The sequence below is a fragment of the Drosophila suzukii genome, chromosome 3 (genome assembly GCF_043229965.1).
Source record: "Drosophila suzukii chromosome 3, CBGP_Dsuzu_IsoJpt1.0, whole genome shotgun sequence".
NCBI classification, from domain to species: Eukaryota; Metazoa; Arthropoda; class Insecta; order Diptera; family Drosophilidae; genus Drosophila; species Drosophila suzukii.
Window position 1 is genome coordinate 18486898 of NC_092082.1, and position 11649 is coordinate 18498546.

The 11649-nt window shown below is 42.6% G+C and overlaps 1 protein-coding gene across 1 annotated transcript; it reads right to left on the reverse strand.

Annotated features, from left to right (window-relative positions):
• Positions 1-7422: 7422 nt before the first annotated feature.
• On the reverse strand, positions 7423-11161 carry trn (tartan). Its single transcript, XM_036815838.3, has 2 exons — positions 10715-11161; positions 7423-10324 (listed from the first exon to the last, which is right to left on the reverse strand). The coding sequence occupies exon 2, from the start codon at positions 10215-10217 to the stop codon at positions 7995-7997; it is 2223 nt and encodes a 740-aa protein (XP_036671733.3). The 5' UTR covers positions 10218-10324; positions 10715-11161; the 3' UTR covers positions 7423-7994.
• Positions 11162-11649: the final 488 nt, after the last annotated feature.

Below are 11649 nucleotides of genomic sequence, written 5' to 3' on the forward strand. Positions count from 1 at the left end.
CAATCTACAGGTGGTTAATCACCAATTAAGCTCTACATCATACAAATTTGTAAGAACCCAAAGGGAGGCGAAGACCTGACCCTTCTCCTTTGCCTTTCCCCACCCTTAATATTATGTCACACTATTTGTTAAACGGGTTTCCAACGCTCTGAACTCCCTGAAAAAAAAACTCAAGCTCACGCCGAGCGGCAAAAATTGAATTGATTAATAAATGCGGCGAGGTAACAGGTGGGGGAATATCGAGACTCTTTCGGGCTTTTCGGAACTTTTTCAGGGCATAAATCTCAACTAATTTTGTGTAATTAGTTTGCATAATCTGTCACACTGTTTCTTCTTTGAATTCTTATGCCTTTTCTCTACCATTTCATTTTTTTTTTGGCAACATAATGAAGTTTCGATTGGGATTTTCTTGGCTTAAATAAATGTGATTCTATTGATTTTTAAATGCTTCTTGAAAAATTGGTATTCGGCTTTTGTCAAAGACTTGTGGTTTCTTTTGGCTTTCTGTTCGTTTGGAATTCTTTGCAGGGCAATTAATTTGTTGGTTCGAACTTCAAAGTGTTAGGCAGTTTGAAAAGATAATTAAAGGGTCTTTGACTATTTAAAGGTTTGAAGGTCTGGTTAAATAATGGCAGGTGGATTTATCAGGTTGTTAAGGCAGCTAAATGGGCGGCTAAAAAAATAGATAGCACTATAACGCTTGGACTTATCAGAGATCGGGAGAGCTTATCTATTACCCTTGAAATGTAACGAGATATATAATATTATTATATTCAATACATACCGTGTAAGTAGGGGTAGACCAATATTCTAAAAAAATCCTTTTGTAAAAACCAAATTTCTCTGGTTTTTTTCAGAAAAGTTCTGTACAGTCATAGCACAAAAACGGAACCGCTGGCTATTTCAAAATTCAATCAACCACCGCGACAATCGACCAAAATTGTTTCAACAATATTTTAATGATATTTGCCAAAGGCCAAATAGAGACACCGCGTGAAAGAGATGAAAACTGCGGGAAAACAAACAAATCGAGAGCGGGAAAAGGGGGAAAATGTGCAAAAGGCAGGAGTTCATTCGACCCGCTCAAAACTCAATTTGCCAATATGCGTACAACGGTCAAACAAAAAAGCAAATTTATAGAATTTGAAACGCCGAACCCCTTCTCGGTCAGATGGAAAATCAGAGTCGGAAAAAAGTGCAAACAGATATGGAAAATTTAGAAAGAGAGAGCTTTTGGAGGAGGGGCACAGCAATTTCATCTAAATTCAAATCGGCCAAAAGCGTTTAATAACAAATTTAAAAACTCATCACAGCATCAACATTCAGTCAGTGGTGTTGGTGGCGTTGGTGCATTGGCATGCAACAATGTTGCACTTTGATGTCAGCCGAGATAACACAACAAAACAATTCGCACGGCATTTTCCAAAATGTAGTCGTCAATCAACAGTGTACGGGAAAACGGTTCGGAAAAGCCAGAGAAGAGTTGGGTGTCCGCAAACCAGTCTGAATAGAGTCCACTCATAATTGAATTTGGCTGGCGAGGAGCCGAGAATATTGGAAGGGTGGCTCCAGGTCATCGCTCTCTATGTGGGCACCTATTTCGTATTATTGAAATCCATTTTGACGCATTCGAATGGCAGCAGGGAGGTGCCCTTCCAAAAGTAAACAAAGCTACAAATGGTGCGTCACTAGACAAAGGAATACGCTTTCAAAACTGCTAAACATATCCTAAAAGTTAACTTGATTCAAATGTTTGAGTCATAATTTCTGATCAGGTAAAATTCTCATATATTATTCCATTTATATTTAAGTCACAAAGTTGTGAGCTTTTAATAATTATTTTTTTAAAGCACTCAATCTCATTAAATTCATACATATGAATCAAAATGTGTTCAATTAATAAATAAATTATTTAAAATACATTTTACTCAAAGAGTGCTCTTGATAATATTTAATTTATATGGTGATTTGATTAAACTAAATTAAAATCCTATTCGGTATTATACATTTAATTTTCAGAAAAAGCTTTCTGAACCAAATGAGAGGTCGACTATATTGACAAAACACCTATTACCCCGGGAAAAGTCCAACAATTCACATAGTTGCTATCCCCGAGATAATGCCCCGATGAATACTGTTTAAAATTCATTTCAGTTTATCATCAGTTTGGTAGGGGTTGAAAAACTTTGTTCACCAAATGGAATTCACGCTGGAAAATTGCGTTTTCAACGAAAATGAGTTTTAATTGCAACTTCTCCTAATGCTGCCAACACACGGAACAATCTGAATTCCGCATAGTGGGTGTGGAGTTGAAAGTGGAGGGTCTGAATTTGGGTTTTTGGGCTTTGGTTTCGGGTCTGCATTCCGCTGAAGGCCGGCTCGTCGGAATTTCTGCACACGTATCCTCTTAAATGGTGGAAAATTATGTTCTTTATGATAATTCGTGTGAGTAAGTGTGGGCATTGGGCTTTGAGTCTACTCTGATTTTTTTTTGGCCAGTAAACTCGGTGCCTGTTTGAGTTTCCATTTGAAAACTGACTGCTGTCGGTTCAACTACGATTTGTTGATTGACCAGGGACCGCAAATTGTGCGGTCTGCAAAATGAATATTTAGCCTGTTTACCTAAGCGGAAAATGCTGGAAAACAAGGCGAAATTCCTAACTGCAAATGCATTTTGCCCGGTGAAGTCAAACATTGGTTTTCCTCGCAGCTTGTGTAATGGAAAACATTGCGATAGACACATTTTAAATTGTTCGATTGCAGATTAAGGAATTTACAACTAAATTGAAGATATGATTTTTGTTCTTTCAACATCTTGTTCATATAGTTTAGTTTAAACTCAAAAATTAACTCTGTCATAAATAGCTCCGGGGTCTGGGCCAAGTTAACAATGGATATGAGTTTCCACCAAAAAACAAAAGTGCATATTTCACGAATTCTGCATGTAACTGATAAAGGTTCGTTATAACCGAGAAGAAAAAACCTTAACTGATGTACAATTTTTTCATTGTATTTTTTATGTTTATTTGTATTCCTTAAATGATGCAAATGAAACCCATTTTTTGCCTCCTTTCGAACGGCAACCAATATATTCCCCTAAAAAAGGCGCAGAACAAAAAAGCTCAGATATTGCCAACGCCCGGGGTCTGGCACTCTTGTCTGCAGTTGTGCGTATTTGTTTTTAATTAAAATAAATATTACCATAACCTATAAAATAATTGAAAAACAATTTAGCATTATTGCGTGCAGGTTGCCGCATTCGACGGAGGATGCCCCCTGGTTTCTCGCAGGAGTTGCACATGATTCCTCGGCGTGTCTGCTGGTGTTTTCCGATTTCTGTTTACTGTTTGTCAGTCGTTGAGGTTGCAACTTGCCACATCCGACATCCGACGGCCCTTGAAAATGTGGGAGGTGCCAGCGGACTCGCGGCAGATTTACACGCCTTTATTTACCCACTCTGACCAATTCGAAGGGTCTGCATTCGATTCGCGATCTTAAAAATTACCCAACACCCTTTCTTTCTTCATTATAAAAATGTTACCACTAAAAAAATCTAGTTTAGGCATTAAATACAAAATCATGCACACACTGCATTGTTTTTTAAATAATATCCAATCGTGTCTATCCAATATTAGTATGTTTATATTTCACAGCAATTTAAAATATTTAAAATAAATAAATCTCTACACATTATAAAAAAACTGGCTTTATTACATATATTGCATAGTTATATTGGCTTTATTATTATTGACAAGTAAGTTTATAAGCATTCATAAATCATTTATATACAAGATACTTTCGAACTGGGAATAGTTTAAGTTTTTACGTTACCCTCAATAAAAACACCATTTAATGCTTGCTTTCAGTAATTATAAATTTAAAGGGTACTCATGCGATCGACTTTCTCATTGACCCAATTCGTTTTCTTCCCATTTTAATTTAAATTTAAAATATTTTTGCAAAAGTTTCGAACGCACTTGCCCACCCACCCACACTCACATTCGAACTCCCAAACCATTCGCTGTTGGGAAATTTCGTTTACTTTGTGGGACTTATATTTTGACATAATTATGCACACACACCCGGGCGTTTATATATGTTTTTTAATTTTTATGCGTCCTACCCGCACTGGCAATGTGCGAAAAAAAATAAAAAACTGAAAATGAAAATCTTCTTAAGCTACAACAACAATTATAATAATTATTTAATTAAAAATGCTGTCGCTTGAGCTGGTGCTGCAGTGGATGCTTGCCGCTTGATTTTTCCCTTTTCAGCGATTTTTGTTTAACAGAAATTGCATTTACGAGTGCTCCGGCACTTGAGAGAAAATTAATCTATTTTAAGTGTGCAACATATCAGAGGCAGTAAAGGAGGAAATGGTCAATGGAAGTCGATGGAGCGGGCTAATGAGTTTTGGACTTTCAGCGCTGAAAATCAAATTACAACTTGTAAAAATATACATCTTTATTTTCGACCAATAAAAGATAATATTAAAGTTTCTCTTGTAAAAGTCATTTATCTTTGCAATCCGATATAGTTATCCGATCTCTTTGTTGTAGAGTTTCTTATCCTTACAAACATTATTGGAACCCTAAACCGTTTCTTTCTTTGTTAAGCACCTCCCTGCAAAAGATTTCCCAACATGACCTCATTTTCTGCCCCATATAGGAAAACAATCGGAGAAAACAATTGCCCAAAAAGCGGTAGCTTGTCAGATTGATTACCACTCGATTGTTGGGAAAGTCTTGCACAATCCCAAGGGCGAACCAAAAATCTACATCGACTGCCATGATTGACCGTAATGAGTTGGGTTTTTAGGTAGATCACGCCCGAGTTCCACTGTCAGGCCCTTTCTGCAAATGGTATTCGTATGGGGACGAGAAGACGAGGCATAAAAATTCGCATTAAGCATACAAAAACAGTTGCAATTGTATCCAGTGTTCTCGAGCACCTTTGTATCTCTCTCGGTGCGGATGCCTGCTAATCTCTTATAACATATCCATTAATACGCAGTTGGTAGTCTTGTCCCTTGGCGAAGACCCTTCCCTACCTTCCAGCTTTGCCTGCCAATGCCAAATGATGAGAAATTAATGTGAGTCGAGCAGGAGAACCAAGCCTCTGAGCTCACAGCATGGGACTAGCGTCACGGTATTCTCCTCAGTCTTCGCCTCGCAGCGGGACAATTGGGCCCCGGTTATTGTTGGGAAATTTCACAGCACTCGACGGGGTAGAGCAGTCCAAGACCCAAGTTCCAAGGCCCAGCGCTCGGCTCAGTTAGGGCCATTGTAAGGTGTAACAAAAAACCCAGAAGATGCACACAAATTTTTGTCAAATGAAAACTGTCTTTGGGCATTTTATGAGTTTTCAAGCGGCGAGGAAATAACCGATCTGCGGCTGGGTGTCTTCACGCCCCGGGCTTAAGTTTCATGTGTTACCTGCTTTGGATTTTATAGTCGACCATGACTAAATGGGGTGATAAGTGAATCTGTAGCCGACTAACTTTAGGCCAAGATGAGGCATAAATCCGAGTAGATCCCATAAACAGCTATTTTCTTAAAGAGATTATTAACTTTTTCGCATTTTTCATATATTTAAGATTGTTTTAACCCGGTTTTTGTTGCTTATTACTAGGAAATCCACTATATCAACAGTGATATAAAACTAATTATCATCAATCAACAGTGATATAATATTAATTACTGTGTTTAAAATGTGAGCCATTTTTTAAACAAATACCCAACACCTTCCTCGAATATTTTTTTCATACTTTTGTAAAGACAACCGCCAAAGTTACCACTATGTAATTGTAGCAGTTTCGTTTTAAGGCGGAAAAATGAAATTACCAACATCTATGAAAGCAGCCAGAAGAATGAATTTAAGTGTTAAATCTAGCCTTTCTTTCTTTTATTTCTGTAGGCCCCCTTTTATCCAGCCGAACTCATCGGTTTCGCCCCCAAGTTTGACCCCAGAAAGACATTCAAGACCACGTTAATTGAGCTTCGAGTAAAGACCAAAAGCCAGCGATAGATAACAACATCTGATAAATAGCGGGCCGAATCGAAAACGAAATCTCAATCTCTCTGAACTCTAAACCTCGACGGAATCTCGCTTTGGAACAATTGTGAAATGCTTTAATTTCTGAAGTACCTTTAATGAGCGTTTTCAACATGGTCATCATACAATCAGCCAGCCAGCCAGTCAGCCAGATGGGCCACAATGGTCTTCAATATTTGGACCAGGCCGGCTTTCGGTTCGATAATTATTGCCTTCGGGTAGCTGGGGCTTCAGGTTCTCCGAGTCTTCAGTCAGAATGAGTTTCGGGGCCCACAATCTGTAAGTGTATCTCGGTGCTGGAATCCGTATCTTTGCGACCATATCGCCGTGTATCTGCATCTGTGTTGAGGCGAATTAATGATTACATTCGCTTTTGGTACGCGGCTTGATCCACTAACCCTTGCCAGCGGCCCCTTCGGTAGCTCTTTCACTCAACTGGGGGCCATGAAAGGAAATTGTAATGATCGAAATCAAAATGTTTTCGTTACTTTGCCTCCTAATGAAGCTTGAATAGTGCGAATGACTCTCAACTCTCTCTCTGTATCTGTAAATGTATTTGTAAATGTATCTGTATCTCAACCGTTCTCGAGTACACGCGCCTTTTAATCGAAATTTGATGATGGATTCCCCGCCAGCCCCGAGATCCAGTGGGGAAATCAGTCAGAGGTTGAGTATCTGGTCTTAACTCTTTATTGTTGGCCTTTGGGGGCTTGGTTCTGGCCGTTATTTGCCTTTGTTATTTATTTATTGTTATTACCGAGCATTGCTCGCTGGAAGTTCTGGAATGATTTCTATTTTGGTAATTGTCTAAATAGGTTTCGATTTGGCTTGAAATTGAGCAGGAAAAAAGAAGTAGGTCTCTTCGGGGTTCCCAGGGGCCGAACTTCTATGGTGAGTTGGCAACTTTCTGGTCCGCCGGGCGACAGCTGCACTGCAGGTGACAATGAAGGGTTGGCTGCGAAGTTGCACATGTGTTTTCCCTGCACATTCAATTGAAAATTATGTACACTGCCACCCTCATCTCCACTTGCCACGCTCCGCTTGAGCCGGGTCTGCAAAAGTTTCCGAGCTTGTTACTATTGAATAATAGTATATTAATTTTGCTGCTTTTTTTCCCCAAGCTCTCGGCATGCAAGCCCTCAACTTACTTTTAATTGAATTGAAAGTCAAAAGTTTTGAGCCCGTGGAAAAGCAAAAATAAAAAAAGTGAAAATGTCGAGACAAATTGACACAGAGGAAAAGTTGCCGGTGCAAACGGAAAATGTTTAATTAAAGGCAAATTTCCACGGCTGCATGTGAAGAACTGCGGGCTGAAAAGTAAAGCTGCTAAATTAAAAGCTGAATGAATACACACACTGGTAGATTTTGTTTTTCAAATGAGTTTTTGTTTTCATTGCGTATATTTTTGTTGTTTTCTGTTGATATTTTGTTTTTCGCTTAAATTTGCATAAATTTCTTGTCTAACTAATACATAAATAGTTGTTTGCATTTGATTCGATTTTGCGTTTAACAATAAATTAAATAAGTTAAAATTAAGCTTACAATGACTCTCAGTGCTTTGTTGTCTTTAGTTTATCTAAACTCGTATATCATTTACAATTCATCTTAGGGGCTACGATTAACTTATGCTCGGAGGGGGAGGAAAACAGTAGTGTTGGCAAAGTGCTGATAGAATTGGAGATCCTTCAGTGTTCTATAGGTTCGAAAGAGTGCTCTAGAGTTAATCATATATACAAGGCAAGATATACTCTGACTTAATGCCTAGTTCGAAATTCCGATTACAGCTACTACAATGTTTTCCTTAAGCCTAACTAAACGCTAATTGTGTGTTGTGGGGAGGGAGTGGCTTTAGTGGGTTCTGGGGGGGTTTTGGCATCACAGTGTTGGACAGCGGAGTACTAAGCATAGATGCTCAGCTGCCTGCGTCGATAGGTCGAGGATCAGTGCGTGAACTGACGCAGGGTGTTGTTGTTCTGCTGCTGCTGCTGCTTCTGGGCGGCGGACTTCTGCTGGAAGGATCTGCGTCCTGTGGTGGCACACAGGCCATTCCGCAGGGGCAGGGCTGGCGGCATGGGGGGCGGCGTGGGCGTCTTGCTGCGACCGAGCTGCTCCAGTGGCATGGAGTAGTGGGTGTTGCTGTAGATGTAGTTGTGGTCCAGCATCTCGCTGCCCATCTCCTGTTCGTACATTTCGCGCTGCTTGAAGTGCTCCTGGGTGAGACGCAACTGCGGTTGATTTGGGGCACTGCCCATCGGGACACCGTGCACCATGGGCACATCCGCATACGAGTAGCAGGAGTCACCCACTGTGGCCGTGGCCGCCAGGAACTGTGGCTTGGTGTAGTGGTTCAGCTGGGGATTCGCCTGATGGACATCGCGTCCCATGGTGGCCGACTTCATGTGCAACACAAACGAGGCACTGTCATCGATGGCTCCCTGCGACACCATCCCCTTGTTGTTGTTCAGCTTCTTCTCACTGACCATCGTGGCAGTGGGCACAGCCAACTGCTGGAACTTCTGCTGAGGATCGACAGCACCCAGATCATTCACCGGCATGGGGCACATTCCATAATGATGGGCAACTCCAGGATGGTGGGGTGCCGTGTAGGTATTGGGGAAGGTGGAGTGGATGCCCAGGGAGCAGGGATGATGCTGGTGGCGCGACATGTAGTCCTCGTCGCAAAAGGTCTTCTGGTACTCCCGCTCCTTGCGGCCCAGCGCCGAGTTGCCCCACAGACCGCCCTTGATGGTCTCGCGGATCTTGTGGCGGCAGCGGTACAAGACCAAAGCCAAGGCAGTAATCGTGGCAGCGGATCCCACGAGGAGGGCTCCAATCAAGGCCTGCTTGCGAGGATCGGCATGGGTGCAGCCCATCAAGGCGGGGTTCAAATGACGCAGGGACTCGCCACGCAGACGTTCGGGGAACTCGCACATCAGCTCAGAAACCTCCTCCTGACTGGCATTCTTGGCCACCAGCAGATTGTGCAGCCACATCACGCGGCAGTCGCAGGACAAGGGATTCTCGGAGAGGTCCAGAGTCAGCAGGTCCTTCCAGGGAAACAGACCCTCGGCCAGCGAAGTGAGAGCATTGGCCTTCAGGACCACATGCCTCAGATGAGGCAGTCCACTTAAAGCACCCTCTTGCACCTCCACGAGCATTTTGTTGGACGAAAGGTTCAGGTACTCCAGGTTGCCATTGTCGCCAAAGGCTCCGGTCATCACGCGCTTCAGCTTGAGGGCGCCATTCACCTCCAGACGCTTCAGCTGCTTCAGTCCCATGAAGGCTCCCTCGCTGATCACCTCAAAGTCATTCTGGCCCAGGGAGAGCTGCTCCAGGCGAACCAGCTTGCTGAGACCCACGGAGGGAATGCGCTCCAGGCGATTGTCGGAGAGATCCAGGATACGCAGCTCCTCCAGTCCCAAAAAGCTGTCGTGCGAAATGTTGCGCAGACTGGCTCCCTTCAGCTCCAGACGACTCAAACCCTTCAGATCCTGGAAGGCACCGGGCTGAATGCTCTGCAGGGTGTTCATGCCCAGGAAGAGTTCAGCCAGACTGGGCATGGCCTGGAAGATCACGGGATCGGGAACGGCGGTCAAGGCATTATCATCCAAATACAGGATGCGCAGCTGGGTCAATCCATCGAAGGCCTTGGGGTCCAGGAAGCCAATGCGGTTCTCGCCCAGATTCAGTTCCTCAACTTTCAGGAGCGGAGTGAAGGTGCCCTGGTGGAGCTCCGAGATTTGGTTACCACGCAGATTCAGGACAGTCACCGCCGACAGACCAATGAAGGTCTTGTTGCTGATCTGGCCAATCTTGTTGTGATTGAGATGCACCTCCTGCAGCTTCTTCTGGTAGGCGAAGGTGCGCTGCGGGATGGTCATCAGGTGGTTCGAGGACAGATCGAGGAAGGTCAGCTCCGCGTAGAACTGGATGGACGAGTCGATGGTCTTGATCTTGTTGCTCTTGATCACCAGTCGCTGGATGGAGGGGTTCAGGGCGATGGGCAGCACGTCCAGCTGGCCCTCGCCGCACTGAACCACCAGGGTATTATCATCGCACTGACAGCCGGGCGGGCAATTGGCCAAACCCGCCGCGGGCTCCACTCCAATGCTGGCCAAAATGCACCAGATGCCCACGAACGCGATCATCATGTTTCGCTGCATCTTGGGTTCTTGGTTTTCGTGTTTCTTTTATATTTTTCAGTTTTCTCTCTGTGCTGCTGCTTCGATTCTATTGGATTTTTCCTCGGGATTTTCAGTTTTCCATAGTGCTGCGGGTAGACAAACGAGGGAAAAATTTTTCGAAATTAGTTTCTGTCTTCTGGGTGAGTTCGGTTAATTAGCCTATTTTCGTGGAACTGTTTCTATTGATTAAAATTTAGGTTCTTCGAGCAAACATTTTTATTTTTAGATTTAGTCTTTATGGCATTCTGGAAAAAAATATTTCAAATTCTAAATTTTTCACATTATTAAATTTGGGAAGCTCAATAAATATTAGAAAGAAAAGTTTTATTTTGCTTTATGTTGAAACTATTTTTAACTATCAGTTCTCTATAAATATATATTTTTTTTAATTAAAGTTTGTTCAAACTTTTTTGAAACAGTTTTCTAGCCTCCACTTTCCTCAACTATTCACAATTTATGCCACAAGTGAAACTTACCTATTGTTTGTCTTTGAAGATTGTTTGGCAACAATTTCTAGTTTTCAGCAAATTAAATCGTTGATAAACAGAACTTAAAATTCAGTGTTTCGGTTTTGTTTGTGTGATGTGTTTGAGTTTTCACTGATTCACTTTTTCAAATTTTTTGTATAGCCAATTTTATGTTTTGTCACATTTGCTTAACTAAAACATGTGTGTGTTTTTGTCAAAATAAAATTTTGTTTGATGTGTTGTTTTTAGTTTGCTGATTGTTTGAGAAACGTGCGCGATAATCCAATGGTTCGCTTTGGCTGCACGCTTCAAGTTGTTGTTAGGCGTTCGACGGGTTTTCGTTGGGTTTACGTATTTCGTGTTACCAACTCTGGTAAGAGAGGAACTAAGTCGCAATGGGCTCTATATGGAAGGCAGACAACCGCTCACGACGAGGCAACGAACTACACTGATTTTACGAAGCGACTGCTGCACAAACGATACCTCGGCTGCCTTAATCGCCGGGGTGGTTGAGCGGTTACCCATGGAGCGGCAAAGAGCCGAGTTGGTGGTGGCAGGCAGCTGCATCGTTTTTAGAAAGAGAGACGGCCTTGCGAAGGCGGGTTCTCTCAGATAAACCCGCCAGCAGGTAGTCGGAACTGGTTGTGAGAGTCAGGCCCCAGAGTTACGAATCCATGGCTCTCTATCTCTCTGTTGGTAGAGGACTCGGTTCTCTGAGTTCCACTCCGAAATCCCACTCATTTATCTGGCTATACGAGGTCCATGGGTCTAGAAACACTCTCCCGCAATTGCAACTCACCCGTCAAACGGGCAGCACGTCCTCAAGGAAATGCTATAGCCCATAAAGACTAAATCCTAGACCAAAAAACATCTAAAGTGCTGCGGCATAATTAAGACTCCATAAAAAATACATACACCTCCGCAGAAAAGCAGCCTGGCATATG

Bases quoted from the DNA above. Each gene is read 5' to 3' on its own strand.
- trn (XM_036815838.3), bottom strand. From the start codon at position 10,217: ATGCAGCGAAACATGATGATCGCGTTCGTGGGCATCTGGTGCATTTTG.